The sequence below is a fragment of the Anabrus simplex genome, chromosome 1, assembly GCF_040414725.1.
Source record: "Anabrus simplex isolate iqAnaSimp1 chromosome 1, ASM4041472v1, whole genome shotgun sequence".
Classification (NCBI taxonomy): domain Eukaryota; kingdom Metazoa; phylum Arthropoda; class Insecta; order Orthoptera; family Tettigoniidae; genus Anabrus; species Anabrus simplex.
In genome coordinates this window covers 493329231-493350189 of record NC_090265.1, presented here as the reverse complement: position 1 = coordinate 493350189, position 20959 = coordinate 493329231, and the positions used below count along the sequence as shown (strand labels likewise).

At 38.2% G+C, this 20959-nt stretch overlaps 1 protein-coding gene across 1 annotated transcript in view; it reads right to left on the bottom strand.

Annotated features, from left to right (window-relative positions):
- LOC136857005 (kanadaptin) overlaps nt 1-20959 on the bottom strand; it is a 152772-nt gene that overhangs the window by 60876 nt on the left and 70937 nt on the right. The window contains exons 4-5 of the mRNA XM_067135339.2: nt 18847-18989; nt 5017-5177 (exon numbers count right to left, since the gene is read on the bottom strand). Coding sequence (XP_066991440.2) covers nt 5017-5177; nt 18847-18989 — 304 coding nt within the window. The remainder of the gene's footprint in view (nt 1-5016; nt 5178-18846; nt 18990-20959) is intronic.

Here is a 20959-nt window from a genome sequence, read left to right as displayed (position 1 = left end):
TTCACACACAGTGTCGTAAAGTTTAAGTCGAAGACTCGGCAAAATAAGACTATCCTTGTAACTCGCTGAAATATTTATGAATTCGAATGTGGAGTTTAAGTCTTGAACTCGGCAAAATGAGACTATCACTCGCGTAGCGTCGCGGCCCCCATGAGCCGACCGGCTGTGGCATAGAGGATCCGTGTTCTCGCCCGTTGCTCACTGCACGAACTCCACACACACTATGACATACACTGTTCTGCTGAGGGAAGCAGCTTTCAATTTATACATGATCCAAGCCAAAATATGTCTTTACATTTTGCTCAACAACTTCGTTGTCTCTTGCCAGATTTTTATCAAACCTTGTAGGAATGGAGATAAAATATGGGGATGTATGATGATGTAGTAGATTTTATCCAATTATTACTGTGAAGAAGGTTATTAGCCGAAGAACCTTCTGAACATTCCATACCGATGTAGGCTCTCTCTGTGTCACGGGAAGGCAGGCTGTAACATCAACCCGCTCTATGTCACACACACAGGTTGCTCGCTGTCCCTGGCTGTCTTCTGCTCCTGAGCCGGCACGTAGCGCGAAGTTTTAAATTTTAATTGCAGGGACTTAGTTCCGTACCACCGTTCCCGGTACAGTACAGTCCCAGCATTTGCCTGGTGTGTAAATGGGAAATCATGAAAAACCATCTTTAGGACTGCCGACATTGGGGTTCGAACCTACTATCTCCCGAATGCGAGCTCACAGCTGCACACCCCTAACCGCACGGCCAACTTGTCCGGTATTAAACACTCGAAAATGTAGAATAATTGTGCAGCCGCAAAAAAGTATGGCATAGGCCTAACTAAAGCCAATATTTGGCATCAGCGTGAAGACAAAGATAGCTAAATAAATGTGCACTGTACAAAAAATGCATTCAGTGGTCCGCAACAAGGACGCTTTAAAGAAGTTGAAGATGAAATTGTGAGGTATGTGCATGAAAAACGCAAGGGCGGAATGGCCATACCGTGGTGCAATAAACTTGTTCGTTGACCTTCAACGTCCACGATTAGGCCTATACATCGCTAGCTGCTGAAGTTGGTCGAACACGGCAAGCGAGACATGCATGTAGCGGTAGCCGGTTATATCTGACGCCAAGTAAAAGTACTGTAACAGTTTTATAGACAGCAAGAATATTTTCTTGATGGATCGCCGTATTGTAGATGCCTGGAATAGGTACTGTCGGCAAATTTTCAATGAGTTTTCTTTGGTATTATGATGCCAATTTTAAGTTAATGGTCATTAAACCCACAGGAATAAAGAATAATTGTGCAGCCGAAAAAGAAAAAAAAAGGGGGGTGAGCATAATGAAAGCCAATGTTCGGTATCTAAAAATAGTCTAAAAATGCCTACTGTACAACAAAAGCATTCATATGATTTTACAAAGCACTTTTTTAGCCTGATTTAATTTTTTGAAGGAATAAGTGGGGTTCGTCTTGGATTCTGAGAAATATGGTACTGTAATTTTTTCAGAATGAAATTAAACATACATCTTCACATAGTATCAGATTTCGAAAAATAACAAACAAGCCATAGTATGGATATCATCCGCGGAAACATAAGTTTTGAACAAACTGATTGCCTTTTCATATCAATTTTAATGTGTATGGGGATTTTCCGACTTTTAAACAAAAATCGGATAAAATGACAATCCGCTATAGCGAGTAAATTTTCCGCTGTTGTAAATTTTCGCTATAACGGACTTCTACTGCATATCAATGCACCATTCAAACAGGTGCATTCCAGAAATATAGATACACAATGGGAAGACACTTGCTCAGAGGAAATAAAAGCTGATATACATGGGCACCATTCCACTTCCAGAATCACGTGATTATTGGTTAAAACGGATTCAGACAACATGATAATGTGACAAATCCAGCCAAGCTCTGTGTCGATTATTACCAGCAGGGGGTGGAGGTTTAAACCAATAACCTTGTGACTCAATGAATAGAAAAGTGGATGGGATGGGATGTTTTCTAATATTGTTGAAAATGTGAATACATTGGGATCAATAGTTTTTATAACATTTAACTTTTTCTGGAACAATGTGCTCTGCTTCAATGTTTCCTAAATAATAAGTTCAAACTTGGGGATAAGCGGAGTGAAAATGTGGGCGGGAAAGGGTTAATTCAAAACTGCCTTTACATTTCATAAAATAGTATTTTACAAAGTAATTGAAATTCAAATTTTCCCAGCGTCATGGTAGAACACATCTTCCAGAACGTGCACGGGTAGCCTACCACACTTTCACTCGCTTCGGTGTGTCTACAGTGTGTTTCATAGTTGCTAACTTTGAATGAAATCGTAATTCATTTGTATTCAGCATTTTAAGGAACACCACAATATCATGTAGCAGGCAATGTGTGGAGAAACAAAATCCGCAAACACTAGCGATGCCGACAGTTGGCGAAAAAGCGTGGCTCATAATTATAATCTATTTGTACGCACCAAACAATATTGTCAATGCCATTTTTTTTTTTTAACGCTGGGATCAAACGGACTTGGTTTTAAAGGAGACGGGGTCACAATACTGTGTTGCAATGCAGACGGAAGGGAAGGATTTTCTCCCCTCGTCATAGGAAAGTTCAATAAGCCACGATGTTTTTGTGCAAGAACAATGCATCTAAAATGCAAACAGTACTGTAAGGTAATCCAAAAATAAGGCATTTGCACAGGGAGCCAGCATAATTTGTCCTTCTCTTTCAATCCTTTTTTTTTTTTTTTTTTTTTTTTTTTTTTGGCCGGGCTGAGTGGCTCAGACGGTTAAGGCGCTGTCCTTCTAACCCCAACTTGGCAGGTTCGATCCTGGCTCAGTCCGGTGGTATTTGAAGGTGCTCAAATACGACAGCCTCGTGTCGGTAGATTTACTGGCACGTAAAAGAACTCCTGCGGGACTAAATTCCGGCACCTCGGCGTCTCCGAAGACCTTAAAAAGTAGTTAGTGGGACGTAAAACAAATAACATTATTATTATTAATCTTTTTTTGTTGCATGAGGTTATGAATGCCAATGATTTATCCTCGTGCTTTATTTGAATAATGTAAATGCACCTTGTTGGATACATATCGGAAATAGGTTTTTTTTTCCACGGCATTTGAAAGGTTTAAACTACGAATCAAGGTGATTACATGCATTAATGGGTCTTAGAATACTTCGTGATGCGGCAAGGGTTAACATTTCTAAATTACGAAGTGCCATGGCGAGAAGTCGTACAAGAATAGAGTGTCACTGTCCTGTGTTGTAATGCAGACGCAAGCGAGAGGCTTCCTACTTCCTCTCCTCGGCATAGGAATGTTTGATAAGCCATGATGTTTTAAGGGCATTGGGTACTTTATGTGCAAGTATTTGGCATCTAAAATGCATACAGTACAGTAATCCAGTTAATAAAGCACTCGCACAGGGGAGTCAGCATAGATTTCTCCTCGTCTTTGAATAAATTTTTTTCTTTTTTTCTTTCATTGTGTGAGATTATGTTTGCCAGTGAGTTATCTAAGTGCATTATTTGAATACTGTAAACGTGCCTTGTTGGATAAATTTTGGAAATAGTTTTTTCCATGGCATTTGAAAGGTTTAAACTATGAATCCATGCAGCAATGCATCTTCGAATATTTTGTGATGCGGCAAGGGTTGGCATTACTGAATTACAAGTTGGTGGTTTCAAAATCACGTAATTCGAAGTCACATTTTTGCGTCCTTACGACTTTGAATTAATTAGGTTTTACTGTATCGCAAAACTAACAAACGAGTTTCCAAGTGTGTCTGTTTCAGGTGTTTACACTGCACGAAAAGAATTTTTCACCACGGGTCGTGTTACTATCCGAGTAAAAGGAGACTGCATATGAGAAGTGTTTTTGACGTGGAATGTGACAAATTTGCAAGTACTGTAATTTAGGAGAGGATTCTAGTGATGCAGAAAAAGACAAAGAATCTTCCGATCTACAGCGAATCGAGCCTACTACAAGTTCCGATTAATGAAATACCTGTCACGTAAGAAGGCCTATTTGCTAATTTTCATAGCAAATATATTTTATAGCAGAGATAATGCATGTTTATCATCTCAAATATGTTCAGGCAAAGTAGCTATATCCGTCATGTTCATTTTTGCGTAAAAGTCATGTGAAACTTAAGGAGTGATATGAAATGTTTGTTTATGCCTACGTTACTCTTTCAATGGAAGGAAATTTAGTTCATTTCATTTTTTCAAAATGATCCTTCCTAAAATTAGGGCACGGGAATTATTCGGCGGCAGAGATTATTCACGTAAATACGGTATTATTCATATACCATATCCATTTCAGTGAAATCTTTTTGCTATTCGCTTTACGTCGCACCGACACAGATAGGTCTTATGGCGACAATGGGACAGGAAAGTCCTAGGAATGGGAAGGAAGCGGTCGTGGCCTTAATTAAAGTACAGCCCCAGCATTTGCCTGGTGTGAAAATGGCCCCCTAACCGCACGGCCAACTCGCCCGTTTCCAGTGAAATCAACCCAGCAAACTATGGAAAGAGCAAAAGATCAAAACTAGTTAAAAGACAATGTGGATCATTCATCATTATATTATGTACTGGAGATAAAATAGTTTGCTGAAATTATAACTTTTGAACTTTTGTATTTGCCAAAAGAGCAAGGATATAAAAGGATTACTTAATTGATTGATGTAAATATAAACTCAATACAAGTATAACTCAAGGATTTAACTCCAGAGTTTAGAAATGCGACACGGCATATTAGCCTAAGTAGATCTCTTGAACCGAAGTTTTCAAATTTCTATTGTTTGTGTACTGGACGAATATATTTAATTATCAAATGAAATAAATTAAACAATATGAAATAACATTCACACTCATGTACCTGTTGTCAAAATAAAGCCAATGAAACAGATGTGACATGATCTAGCCGGGTCAGTCCAAGTGACCAGCGAAGCATGCACATCTCCATGACATAAAGTGCTTGCTCGTGCTTGACTGTTGGTGAGTTTACTCACCAATGAATCATAGGTTTCTGTTTGTGTTTCAATCTTTCCAGCTGCCTGCATTCTTTGCATTCTTTTCTTCTCCACAGCTCCTGTTCTGTCCAAGAAAGTATCTTCATCACTATCATAGAAGTCTTCCTCCTCCCAGTTCTTTGCTTTGCGCTTTTTACTTTCTATAACAACAATAGCATATGAATTAAGATGTGCAATGAGATGCATAAATAATATAAAACCATTACAAATATGTCAAATAATCTATTTCTTAGTCCCACTGAAGAGCCAGCATGTTACCTCACAAAATATTCCTTCATTTGTTTCCAGAAACTACAGATCATAACCAGAGTATGCTGAAAACTAATCAATTAATATTATTTACTGTATCTAGCATATGGTAATACCTTACAAACATGCAACTTAAGGAAGGAAAAAATCTAAAAGAAGAATGTTACAAATTAATGTGTAAATTATCAAAAATTATAGCACCTCTGGAGAAGCATCCAAAAAATCCAGAAAATTTCCAGAGTAGGAAGAGAGGAGACATTCCTCGACAATATGTTTGGTAGTTTGTAAGGGGGTTCCACATCTGCATATTGGACTCAGGACTTTCCATTTTCCATGCAACAGTTCGGCAGATGTACATTATTTATTCTGATCTTGCTCGGTGTCAACCATGTTCTGTGAAGCAAACTGAAAGCATCAGGTTTAACAGAGTCTCTGAGAAAACTATACAGATGTGGTGGAGAGCTGTATACTTAATCCTTGCTAACAGGCCAGATTGATATGGGCGTTAGTTCTGCCAGGTCTTTAGCTGTACTGACTGGAGGATGCCTATAACTGAACCTGATCATTTCAGTGCCTGCAATATACTCATGGATAAATAGATTAGGTGCGCCTGTTATATGATGTGCATAGTTTGATTTAGGTAAACAATGATCAGTTTTGTATGGGAACTATTTAGACTAACACGAGAACAGTATTCTGCTGTACAGTAGACAAGGATGTTATTTCTTGAATTCAGTACAGCTGCTGTCCTTGTTAGGTGTTCTTTGAAGAACAGAGTTCTGTCAAGTGTGACTCCAAAATATTTTGTACATTTATAATAGATTTAGCGATTGTCCTCAAACTGTATATACAGTTCACAGTTGATGAAATTTTCAATGAGATGAAAACATGCTACTCCAGTCTTATTAGGATCAACTAAGAAATACACCTCAAAAGAAAATAACCAGCCATTTTCCATTTAAGCAATTATAAGAGTGTTGATTGGATATTCTGTCGTTTGATCCTAAAATCACAGACAAAGGAAGTAACAATAGCTATGCCATAGAGCAGCCCACAACAAACAAAGTAAAAAGTAGTGCAACTATGTAAGGTTTTAGTTTAAACACTATTATAATCCTTTGACCTAAAGCTTTCTTTCTTTCTTTCTTTCTTTCTTCCTTTCTTTAATAATTTACTGCTCAAAAATAAATGCAATCTAAAAATACAATCGCACACCAGAAAGAGTTGTCAGAATTGCATGAAACTTAATATGGCTGATTGTAACGTTGATGTAAGTTGTTATAATATTAGAGCAAAACAATAGTTTATTGCAGAAGACTGAATAAATGAAAGTAGACTCTAGTACCCTGTGGGTCCACCTCTAGCTTGGATACAAGATGTGATATGAGCAGGCATGGAGGCACACAGATATTTTTTGGTATCCTGCAGTTTATCTGCCCATATTTACTGCAACTGGTCCTCTAGATTGTGTAAACTTCTAGACTGTAGAAGTTGGCAAGCCAGCTGGTCCCAGACATGACTGATGAGCAATAAATCTTGGGATTCGGCAGGCCACAGAAGTTTAGCAATGTTGTGGAGGCATTCCTAGGATACACTTCCACGTGCAGTCACACATTATCGTAATGGAAAATACCTCTTGGAAGCCCTGGCAGAAAGAGTATCACATGCAGCCAAAGAAAGCCCAGCACATATCAGTGTGCTGTCAATGTCTCTCGTATCGCTACTATAGTTGACCCAAGGTAACTAGAAAAACTATCAGGTAGACCAATATTGCAGTTCTCACTGCAGTCGCCAGGAGGATCCCTTGAAACTGACGTCATTGTGCGGACAAGCCATTGTCGCCTGTCATAAGTGTGTGCTTTGTGCTACAGCTGGTTGATTTATTTTGAAGTAAAATAATGCAGTTTTAAAAATGGGTAGCCACAGTAACTGTGCCGTTTCTGACTACAAAATCAATGGCCTTAGAAAATCTGAAGTTGTTTACCACACTTTTCCTAAAGATAAGAATGTTCAAAGACAGTGGATTTTAAGATGCAAACAAACAGATACCATCAATGCTCAAGTTTGCTCTGCACATTTTTTACCAAAGGACTATCAATGGGACCTCAAGATGGGGGAAGGCTAGAAGGCCATTTCTTGTGGAAGTGAGAACTTGGTCTTCAATCCTCATGTCATCTCAAAGTCCACCCCTAACAAAGCAATAAATTCCATCAGTCATCCACTACAACTGCACAGAACAGAAATCACCACCGCCGTAACCGAAGCACTGGAAACCGACAGGACGCCTAGGCGGGATGCACACAAATGCTGCAATTACAAATGCTGTTATTTCTAAAATTAAACAGTGTCACCAACACTGACACACCCAAATACACGATTAAAACGCATGTATTCCGGTAAAACAATCCAGCGACAGGGCCTGATATAGTTAAGCAACATCGGGCGTGGTCAGAGTCTGGATGGGTCACCACCCAGGCTCGGCCCTTGTCGCTGGTCCGAAACAATTTATAAATACTTCATATTACGCCTAACACAGCCATGGCCCACACAACGTGCAATGTTTCGTTCTTCACCCTACTCTCACTTAACCGCAAATCACAATATAGACAATTAAATTCACTACTTATTATTATTATTATTATTATTATTATTATCATTATTATTATCATTATTATTATTATCAGCAATTATAAACTTATTATTCTTATATTTATTTTCTTAAACAGGCCAGCAGAGGAGCGCAATTAAGCGACATCGGTACTGGCACTGTAAAGGTTCCCCTCGGGGGTGTCACTAACTGGACATATATGGGTATAGCTTCTTTACAACATTCACAACTTTACTGTAAAGCCCAATATGTTTCAGCTAACGTAAAAGGATATCATGCTTAATGTTGCCAAGAGCTTTTCATAAAATCAATGAAGCAGGCATACAGTTTGTTATTGGTCATGACTGGGCTTCACCAAAATAAGCAAATAAGCACCTCAAAACAGTGCTATGCTAATTAAGGCAATTTTTAGGGACAGGTAGCTCAAAATACACATGAGTATATACTTTGAACTTTATATATATATATTTTAGGAATTTTATAAGAATATGAATTTCATGAGTACCTACTTGTGATGGATTATTGTTTTATTTTTTATTACTGGACAAGATTTCTGTTTAGGTCTTAGTTACTTTATCCAAACATTTCCCCTCAAATCAATAGTTAGTACAATAGGTTCTTCTACATATGTTTTGGTAAATATCCACGCAAATTGCTCTAGCCCCATATAGGACATACTGAATCATACATAGGGACTTTCTATATTTCGTGAAAAGTTGTTAACCATAACCTTCACATTCGTTACACTTCTGGTGAATTTGGATGTGGAGTCCTTATTCGTTAAAGTGCCAACTGATTTAGGTCATGTCTCTTATTGAGCATTGTTCCCTGAGGATGTTACTAAGCTACCTCATTACTGCTTGACTTTCAGCTATTTCTTGTAGGATGGGCAATTTTATGAATGGAAGGATGGTGTGGCTATGGGAAGGCCACTGTCACAGGCAATGGCTAATTTCTTTATGAAGCATTTCGGGGAGGAGGCTATGTCTTCAGCGCCCGTCAAACTGATGAATTGGTGGAGGGATCTTGTTGATACATTTGTGGTCTACACAGAAGGTCCTCAGAAACTGCATCAATTTCTAAACGTATGATCAGCAGCATCCTTCAACTAAATTCACTCATCATCATCATCATCATAATTTCCCTTTATCCAGCTGTAGCCGGGTAGGGGCAAATATGGTTCCTCTCCACTTTCTTCGGTCTTTCCACCACTCCTCCTCCAACAATGTGTCCCAGTCCAGGTTTCTTTCTATAATGCTGCGTTGGATGGCATGAAGTCAACCAGTTCTTCTGTCTTTCCCGTCAGTGTTAGTACATTTACTGTTGCAATTTTGATGTAGTTTGGTGCTGGTTGCCCATTTTTCACAGTTCCCCAGCACCTGAAGAGCTGCGCGTCGCTTTTAGCAGGGGACGCCCTAACCTTTTCCGAGGCGCCATATCTGCTTTGTCCGTATAGGCTATTGTTATGATGGGTTCGCCACACCCAAAGGCATTTTATACCTACTGCCAGGTTCAAAATTAGGCCGCCCCTAACATGGAGACAGACGCCTTTCGTAGCCGCTCCTCTGGAGTACAGACGCTACGGTTATGCCCCTTCCGCCATCTCCGCCGTACCAAAGTCCACCTTCTCCGCCGTAGATGCCGTTGAGGTCTTCACTCGTAACCCTGAGCTGGGACCCATACCAGATGTTACACACCAGGTCAGTGTGCTCTGGGACTTACATAGGCAGGGTGCCACTCCCTGGGTAGGGCTGCCTCCGAAGAGGGTCCCTACCTGTTACCTTCTGGGACTCCCTCGCTGCCTCTCTCGCGGCTAATGCCCGTGCTGCCTTGCTACATGCGATACCACCCTTGCCTATATAAGGCCGGGTGGAAGGCAGCTCGGGGTCAGTTGGTCGGGAGATAGGTCAGCAACTAAATTCACTATGGAGACTAAATCAGATGGACGTCTTCCTTTCTTGGATGTCCTTGTAAAAACGAAACCAGACAGCCCTTTACGGCATACCACCCACCTATCATAAGCCGACCCACACAAATCACTATCTCCATGCAGATTTTCACCACCATCCAGTACAAAAACATGGCATTCTCATGACATCCACCACGAAGGCAAAACAAATTTATGAGCAACTATCCAGGAGGAGACGGACACACTCAAAGTCACATTCAAGGGTAAGGGTTACAATGATGTACAGATTTATAGAGCCCTGCATCCCAGACGGACACTAAGCAAGTTCATGCAATGAAGAATTGAAGGGAACTGCCTACCTTCCTTTTATCCACAATACCACAGACCGAATTGACAAGGTCCTCCACAAGCACAATATTAAAATTGTGTTTGGCATCGTCCAAAATATTTCTCACAGATTATGTAAAAGCAAAGACAAATTGTCCCCATTATTACACCCTGGGGTGTACAAAATTCCCTGTACTTGCAGCAAGGTATACATTGGCCAAACATGCTGGTCCATCAGTACTCATATCAAGGAACACCAACGAAATATCCGTCTCAACCAGCCAGACAAGTCAGCAATAGCTGAGCATGCCCTATTGTCAGGTCACGATGTCATGTTCCAAGATGTTTAAGCTATTATCCACATTAAACACTTCAGGTTCAGGATTATATGGGAAGCTGTGAAAATATGTAAAAATCATAATAATTTCAACAGGGACACTGGCTATCAATTAAGTACTATGTGATTGCCAGCCATTAATGATTTGCATAAGTAGTCCCCCTTCTCTTCCTTGTCCTTTCACTATTATTATTATTTTCTTTTTTCCTATTGGCTTTACGTCGCACCGACACAGATATGTCTTGTGGCGATGATTGGACAGGAAAGGGCTAGGACTGGGAAGGAAGCGGCTGTCTGCTGTGAAAATGGGAAACCACGGTAAACCACCTTCAGAGCTGCCAACAGTGGGGTTCGAACGTGCTATCTCCCGAATACTGGATACAGGCCGCACTTAAGCGACTGCAGCTATCGAGCTCGGTTTCACTATTATTATGCGATATAAACAAACATGAACTTGTAAAATAATTCATGCAGATGTAGGTCATATTCTGTGTTAAAGCAACTTAAATGCAAATGGAAATAAGCAAAAATTACCTATAATATACTGAAAACCAAGAATAGTGTAACCATATTAATAAAATGTTTCAATAAAAATTAACCACACTCCAAGAATAGCATAAATATAATAACGAAACATTTCAGTAAAAATTAACCACACTTCAAGAATAGTGTAAATATAATAATAAAACATTCCAGTCAAAATTAACTGCACTCCAAGAATAACATTATATAATAACAAAACACTCCAGTCAAAATTAACCACACTCCAAGAATAGTATTAATATAATAATAAAATATTCCAGTCAATATTAAGCACACTCAGAGTATAGAATAACCATAATAACTAAATAACAGCAGATTATAAACATACATACATACATTATCATTATAGACTGTTATGCCTTTCAGCGTTCAGTCTGCAAACATAATAATATAATAATAACAACATTAAAACCTAAACCCTGTAAATAGTGGCACCATGGTAATAAAAATGTCGCTGGTACAACAAACTTCAACATGTTTATAGAATAGTAGTGTCAAATAATAAAATCTATATGTATAAAATAAGAGTTTTGTCTGTACATTGCTCAGAATTTAAAAAGGATGGTATTTCTGTATCAGTCGTGTCCACAGTAACAAGGAAATGCACTTTTTAATTTTCCGTAATTTCTGTCTGTCTGTATGTATGTATGTATGTACACGCATCACGAGAAAACGGCTGAAGAAAATTTAATGAAAATCGGTATGCACAATCGGGGAATAAGTTGCTACAATCTAGGCTATAAATAATTTTAATGACGCTGATTGAAATGGTAGTTTAGGGGAAGGCCTAAAATTTAATTCTCAAATATTTATGTTATTAGTGGTCGTATCTTAATGAAACTCCGTATGCAAAGTCAGTGAATAGGTCGCTATAATCCATGCTATAAATAACTGTATTCACGCTGAGTGAAATGGTAGTTTAGTAGAAGGCCTAAAATGTAATTCCCAAATATTTATGTTATTGGTGGTCATATCTTAATGTAAATCTGTATTCAAAGTCGGTAAATGCGTCACTATAATCTAGGACATAAATAATTGTATTCACGCTGAGTGAAATGATAGTTTAGGGGAAGGCCTAAAATTTAATTCTTATTAGCGGTCGTATCTTAACGAAAGTCGGGGGTAGGCGAAGTCGGGGAATAACTCGCTACAATTTAGGCCATAAATAATTGAATTCAGGCTAAGAAAAATTGTAGTTTAGGGGAAGGCCTAAAATTTAGTTCTGAAATATTGATGTTATTAGTGGTGTAATCTTAATGAAAATCGGTATACAAATTCGGGGAATAAGTCGCTAAAATCTAGGCTGTAAATGTTTGTTTTTTTTCATGCTGAGTGAAATGGTATTGTAGGGGAAGGCCTGAAATTTAATTCTCGAATATTCGTGTTATTAGTGGTCGTATCGATATTACTGCTGCGTACCGAGTATTTTTTTAAAAATTTACCTTATGTTGCACCGGTACAGATAGGTCTTATGGCGACATGGAATGGGAAAGGGCTAAGAGTGTGAAGGAAGCGGCCGTGGCCTTAATTAAGGTACAGTCAAAGCATTTGTTTGATGTGAAAATGGGAAACCAAGGAATACCATCTTCAGGGCTGCCGACAGTGGGGTTTGAATCCACCATTTCCTGGATGCAAGCTCTCAGCTGCACCCCCCTAACCACACGGCCAACTCGCCCTATCGTACCGAGTGTAACAGCCTGCCTGAATATTGGCGGGAAGTAGCTGGAGAGTTAGATAATTTTCTTCTTTAGCATGCCATTCCTTTGGTTCATAAATTTTCTGATACTACTGGTACGTAACACACTGGTTCTTCAAAGCATTCAAGCTATTCAATCCCTACTCTGAGGAATGAACAAAGTGCATATTTAACGGAATAAAGGCAGAGGAGTGTTTATGGCTGTCTGCGGCCTGGTCATTCCAGCTCTGGAACTTTGGACGGTTAGATTGGCACCGTAGTACTATTCGTTAAAAGTGAGAAAATGTGCAGGTTTTCGTTTAATCAAGTATTTTATATGATAATATTGCTTTTAATCGCCACTTTCCTACTGACGTTTTTGTAATGACATATGTTGACTTCAGTTAAGAAAATCACAAAGTCAGTCTTTCTGAAAATCCTGTTGTGAAGCATGGATACATCAGCTTGTATTGCAATAAAATGAAACAAATTATGTACTCATATTAACTAATCCAAAGGGAATACGCCACACTCCTTGTAAATATTAGTGTCTTCGTCCTTGTCACTAGCATGACTTGAGTCACTGCTGTCATTATTACCCATGGATATGATAGGTTCTTCCACTCGACATTCAACAATTCCATCAGCTTCCTTTGGCTTTAGTAGATCTTCCCAGGTGTGACAACAATTTTCCATTTATCCTTTATAAAATGTTTGACTGCCTGGTGCACTAAGTTTCGACATCATCGAGACAGAAAGATTTGTTATTTTTGGCAACATCCTTTCAGTTGTGCCCAAATTAGCTCGACTGCATTGAAGTGGCAGTGGTAAGGAGGAAGCCTAATTGCCCTACGGCCCTGAGACATAGTGGAGTCAACTTCGTATGTGCAAAATCTAGGCTTAGGGAGTTTTACACTTAGTAGCAGCTCCGACTTTGTCATATCTGCATATATCGCCGGTACATTATTTCCCACCAACCAAAGAAGAATCATATCTTTCCTGTCTTTCACTGTTGGTACTTTGTTTAGCTGCACAGAGTGATAGGGAGCATTGTCCATAACAATTACGGAATTGGGACTTGTTTGGTAGCAAAATATTTTTAAACCATGTTGTGAAAGTAATGCCATTCATTTTTTCATGATAATCACAACTGCTCTTTGATCTGAAAAGAAGCACAGCTCCCAGAACAAATTTATTAACGCCACCTGAATGAAGCAAAATAAGTCTACTTCCTTTTGCAATAGTCCCAATAGATGCTTTGAAAATCCCTGCTTCAGATTCACCTGTCCAGGCCACCGTTTTAGAATGTCTGGCATTTACTCATGTTTCATCTAATCACATCACCCAATCAAGACTAATCTTCAGAATTTCCCTCAAAAATCTACCTCATCATGCTACAATTTCACTTCTCTTCATTAAAGCTTTTCTCCCTGAAAATTTCTTCCAACGAAAGCCAAGTTCGCAGTACTTTACTTAAACTGGTCTTTCCTCTGCTAACTAAGCAAGATTAAGATCCATTGGACACTTTTCACAGTTGTCTTACCTACTTTCAAAGCGTCACAACTCGATCCACCACTTTTGTAACACAAAGAAGTGGCCCACCATTATCACGCTCTTTCTCAAAATATTCATGTAGCCAATATATAAATTCATGTCTTTGGATCTTATAACAATTGACATTTTTTAAATCGTTTCCAATGAACCATGTCACAAAAAAAAAAAAAAAAAAAAGGCTTAAAAACACCGTGAAATACATGGCTTCGTCTTGCTCCACCTACATCACCTTGTAGCACATTGGCTACATTTGCTATCTCTTTCCACCCTGAATTTTGTTGAAGGACCCTATTTCTCTGACTGCAGCTACCTTCCCACATGTTTGCTCAAGACATCTCTTAACTTCTTCTACAATCGTAATAGGCTACAAAAGAGGCATGCCACTCTTCTCCAACTCTGTCCCACTAACTACTTTCACAGTTTTTGGAAATGGTGAGGTGAATTTTGTCCTGCAGAAGTTCTCCCAGCAGCTTGCTGCATGTGGTATGATTTTGTTTGTGTATTTTCTTTTAAAAAACTTTAAATGCTGGATGCTCCAGTGTTTTTTGGTTTTTTCTATTTGCTTTATGTTGCACCGACACAGATAGGTGTCAACAGGAAAGGCCTAGGAGTGGGAAGGAAGTGGCCAGGGCCTTAATTAAGGTACAGCCCCAGCATTTGCCTGGTGTGAAAATGGGAAACCACGGAAAACCACCTTCAGGGCTGCCGACAGTGGGGTTCAAATCCACTATCTCCCAGATGCAAGCTCACAGCTGCACGACCCTAACCGCCCAACTCGCCCAGTGCTCCAGTGTTTGCAGTGGGATATTGCCTCCCACCATTGCAGTACACAGATCTGAACTAAATGATTTATTTATTTATTTATTTATTTATTTATTTCATATGGCAAAACAAGGATACATTATAAATACATATAAACACATATTTCTTAAATAAGTTTGTAATTTACAGGTCAGCATTCAAAACTTAATGTCCAGACTTTTCAGCCAGTCCACTGCTAAATCAATAATTTAACTGATTAATTAAATTATTGATGGTCGCTGTTCAGAGGGTGTGATAGAAAGGCTTCTGCACTCAGTTCAGAGCAATCGCTGTAGTTTTGCGCTGATCTACATCACGCATTTTTTTCTTTTTTGACATTTGATATGAAAAATAACATCGTTGACTAAAGTGACAATGCTCCTATATCTTAACTTTCTACTTCTGTTGTTGGGCTTATTGGCATTAATGCTTAGCATACATCATGCAACTATCTCATACGATGGGCTGAGTGGCTCAGACAGTTAAGGCACTGTCTTTCTGAGCACAAGTTGGCAGGTTCGATCCTGGCTCAGTCTGGTGGCATTTGAAGGTCAGCCCCTTGTTTATAGATTTACCAGCACGTAAAAGAATTCCCACGGGACAAAATTCTGGCACTGCGGCATCTCCGAAAACCGTAAAAGTAGTTAGTGGGATGTAAAAACAATAACATTAATTAATGTCTCATACAGAAAAAAAAAAAGAAAAACGATTACAGAAGATAATGTTTCCAAAAGAATTAAGCTATAAAGTGGGAGTAAGAGAATCAATTCATAATTTACATGAAAATAAGTTTTAAAGGATTTTTCAGTTATAATTTGGCAGTAGCATACAGAGTTCTCTAGAGCCTGAACACAGCACTGATGAGAGTTACTTACAAATTATTTAAAAACGAGTTTTAGAAAGTTGCATTATGTAAGTCTCTCTCACAGGAAATGAATCACAGTTCAAATACCAATTTTTAATTTTCATCCATTCTGTGACAAGGGACCGCCGTGGTTGTCTCGAGGTAACATTCTAGCTCATCGTCCAGAAACTAATGTTTACTTAATTTTAGCGATATAAATTTCTGAAAGTTCACGGCTTGAATGGGGTTTCAGCAAAATAACTTGCCACAAAAATGAATAGGCCTACAAATGCTACAATGAAATGCAATCGTAGTCCTCAATCACAAAAAGATAACAGGGACAAATTAACTTATCTCCTTACTGTAAACTTAGCAGAAGCCTACCCTTCCATCAGTAGTGAGGTTGGGATCTCCAGTGATCCACTGCTTCAGCCAATATTACTTCGAAGATTTTTCTCTACCCACTTCTTCAAAGTAGAACTCAAGATAAAACGTCCCAACAATTCGCAGAGAGAGGAAGATAGGGGCTATGGGTATGTACAACAGAGTTTTTACCTATCGACTTAGGAGGTGATAGGGGTGGAAGACTTCAAGGTAAAACTGTTCTTTATTTGTTCTGATGGAAATTCCACACGCACTTGTTCTGATGGAAATTTCCCAAGCACTATCTTGTTAGTGGTGCCAACAGATGCTAAGAAACGAGAAAATAATTGGTGGGTTGGTGGGTGGGTAAAATATGTTAACACCAGATGTACAATAAATTAATTAAAAGTTTGAAGAGTTCCCTAAAATCATCAATATATATAAATACTTCTCTTTTGGTGGTTTAGTGGTGATTTTTGCATCAATATTATGCTTAGATTAAAATATTTGGATGCCAGCCTTAATCTAAAATGTTAAAATATGTTTTACCATTATAAGCAGTATTGTTGTTGTTGTTGTTATTATTATTATTATTATTATTATTATTATTATTATTATTATTATTATTATTATTATTGCAAATGTTTATTTTTATGTGTTTTCTTTCTAGAACACATTGCAAAACAATGAAAATACAATAGCAATTATATTATATTTATAAAAATAAACACTTTAAACTTGTTTAACGATCGGTAAATAGAACAGCAACAAACTCTATGTACGTAAAATTAAATTAGACCTGTAACTTAAAAAAGAGGCAAATTACTGTGCACGCAAGTCAGTGTAAAGCAATATATCTTGGTTCTATTATAAAAAATTACACATCTTTACTCTTTTAATTTTTGAAGAAAAAAACACTTCAAGTTACTTGAAAAGAAACTGGACAGCAGTGTATGATTATTTGAGGTAAACGTGTGGTTTGCACCCATCGCTAAAGCTGTGGTTTACCCATTTTCTTTTGCATGCGCAACTGTGTCTGGATACACTTCTTGGATAGTTGCACTTGTAGTGAGCGCCTGATAGAAGGGGTGTACAACATTAGACAACACAAACTTCAGTTAATTAAGCAAGCCCTTATTCTTCGAGAAAGAGATTGGTAAAGCTACAATGTATGTCTTCAGTGATATAAGTGCATTGGTTCTTTTGCTCCTTAAAAAAGTTTCTTCTTGAAATGCCCCATCGTCAAGGGTAGTCTTGTAGAAGAGAATGCCCAATGCCTCCTTCTTGTAACGTAGCCACTTGACTTCCTTCCAGTTCAGCTGGTCACCATTGTTATTAACCTGTCGATGTTACAGACGGCCTTCCAATAGTGAAGCAAAGTCAAGGAAATCATTTCCCAGCATTTCTTTGACTATGAATGGCTTCTTCTTTGCATCTTGTCTCATCATCTGTGCCCAGTCATGCGTGTGTTCAATATTACCTTTAAACTTTCTCTTGCATTTTTGTATAATACTATGATCCATATCACTTTCCATGTGTATATGACCGGGCACCAGGAATTTGTGGTCTCAAGGGTAGCTGAATCCTGTAAGGCAGCTATGCAGATGGCTGCAACATTACTGTTTTTATTTTGACCAACACATGTATCGGAAAACACTGTTACGTGCTTGACTTCTGCCTTGACATGAATCATTAAGAAATCATACAGGAACTCCTATGCAGAGGGAGATAACGCTCTATAAGCACGCATAAAATACCTTTTGGGGCAGTGAAATTCGTTTTAATCACAACCTGCTGGATATAACACTCTTTACAAACCTACAACCATGATTTTAGCGAATCAACACAGAAGACATATCAAATCTCACATGCGTGACTAGAATGTGTACCGCAGAACCCACTGGTGACAGACCAGCCCGCTGCCGCCTGAGCTACGGAGGTCCTGTACAAAGCTATTGACAGACAAAATAACACTCATATGAAAGAGCTATGATTTCATAGATGGGCTCTTCCTTCACCAATCCCAACAAGTGTGGATGATTTATTTTTAATATTTGCCAGTTTATTTATTTATATTATTTTTATTAGACTTTATAATGTGTAATATTACATTTTTGAAGTCTATTAAACCAGATATATCTAACATAGAGCAACAAAGGGGAAAGTCACAAGTTCACTGAAATAAGAAGGCCTATGCACAGTAAATTTTAGGTAAACAATATGTACTGATACACACTGTTGTACTTTATTTACAGCTAATACTAGAAAAGTAACAATTTCTTTGGGGTTACTTTCGACTGGCCAATTGTAAACAGACCTATAATAACTGTATTCTGGTAATAAGTCTTCTCCTCATGGTCGAACTCTAAAAGAATAGCATTGTCATTAAACAAATCAGTAAAACTGTACACAGGGACAATAACTCTTTTATCTCTTTACCTGCCAATCAACAGACGTTTGCTGGAAATATAAATAGATAAATGTCTTTCATACTTAAATGACCAAACATAGATAATCAAAGTCACAAAAACAGTCACTTTATCGTTATAGTGATAGCTTACAATTGTTAGAAGAGAAAAAAAATTTGATTAGCCCATACCATGATTAGCTTGTCGGAGTAAACCGTAACGATCAAGAATGCGACAGGCTTCTAGGGCACACTGGACCACAGACTCTTTCTTCTTTCCTTTCACCAAAGCTTCAGCCACTAGAGTCCCTCCTCGAGCAGCTTCGATGGGAAGTCTAAATACACAAATAATCAGCAGGCCATAAACTTACTATCATAGAGAATACTGATCCAAAATATAGCACAAAGACTCAAAGTTTATTCACCTAAATGAGTGCTCTAAAAGATAGTACAATGCTTCAATAAGGGTTTTCATTTCAATAACTATAAAACAGATTATACTCTGCACTGCTTTACTTCTAAATGGACATCCTACCAATCCCAAGCTGCCATTCATATCGACTTATATCGGCAGAGTGCGATCTTGAAACTTGGTTGCCAATTCCAATATTTACATTCACCACATGGTTAACCTATCTAGCTCGGCGTGTATGGTATTCAGTACGGTTTGCGATCTTCTACATTTTTCTTCAGTAATGAGTGTTTTTCATATTAATATTTATCTCTCTAGTATAGTACAGTATCACGTAGTTTACAGTGTACCAAGCTGTAGTCACGACAACATTACTAAATGGATGTGAAACCTGGACACTTAATCGTCGTGACATAAAGAAACTGGTAACAGTTAATTGTGTCCAGGTTCTGCCTAGTCAATACAATTTAGAATGTATTATTATTTAAACTTATATACAAACACAAGTACATGTTTCGAGAAAACAACAAATTCTCTTCTTCAGCTTGTTAGTAAAATCACATGTACCAAAGACCTTATTTATAATGAACTACGTACCTATAAAGCAAAGCAAAGTCACCTCCGTACAGACCATGAAGGCCCTTGGAGGAGTGGAAGGTAAAGGCTTCCACCATTGTTAACTACGGCACATGATGGGGTAGAGTGGTTAGCTCTACGCCCAGCCGCCTTTGACCCAAGGAATTAACCTGGTACTCATTTTTGGTGTAGGCTGAGTGAACCTCAGGGCCATATGCACCTCCGACTACGTGCCTATACTCCAGAAAATTTATTAATAGAATGATAAATAAAATTAAACATGAACCAAAAACAACTTTAGTTAAAGATCGAAAGGAGAAAAAGAAATTTGCAGTTCTAACTTTTTGAAATAAGCACTCTTATCAACTGGCTAAAATTTTCAGAAAAAGGAACATCAATGTCACATACAAAACTGATAATAATACTAATAATATAATTTTCAATTCAGATAAAATTGAGAATAAATGTATATTTAATAAGTCAGGAATTTACAAATTGACATGCCAAACATATAGGCAGCGATACATAGGACAGTCTGGAAGAAGTTTGGCTATAAGGTACAAAGAACATAATGCAGTCAAACATAAAAGATATTTGGCAATGGGAGAGCATATGGTTGAAAAGAATCATAAATTTACAGACGTTTCTAATGACATTGAGTTAATACATTCGGCCAAAAAAGGGAAAATTCATGAATGTTCTAGAAAATTTAGAAATTTATCTTGCTCAAAAAAAAAAAAAAAAAAAAAAACTTTGAACCAAATTTAACCCTAGGGAACTAACGCTTCATCAAAAGGACGACGGCCATGATAAAATTTCTCTCCCCCACCCCTTCTCGCAACTCAGCCTGGTTCCTTCAGTACCTTCATTTGTCCTTGAGCTGTGGTTGGTGTTACATCGGTCGCGTCGGAGACCTGTCTCGTTAGCAAGTTATGTGCTGTGCGAAGTCTTTATGATGAAGCCTTAGCTTTGCCGTAAGTATAATTCGCTATTCAACTAAAGTTGCTGGATTATGTTTGCTGTTTTATTTGAACTTAGTTAACAAGAATCCTTTCTGCTCTCTGTCTAGGTATTGAATCACACACCTTTTGGATGTTTTCATCTGAAATTCCTGTTAAATATGGCAGAAGAATAACCACATACCTACAAAGGAAATGTTTGACGCAGAATTTTCAGGTATGAGGTACAAAGCCACAATGAGTTGTGACAGATTTGACTTTCTTTATGAATGTTTACGTTTTTATTACCAGACAACAAGGCTTGAGAGGAGAGGAACAGACAAGTCTGCTCCAATAAGAAAGATTCGGGAACAGTTTA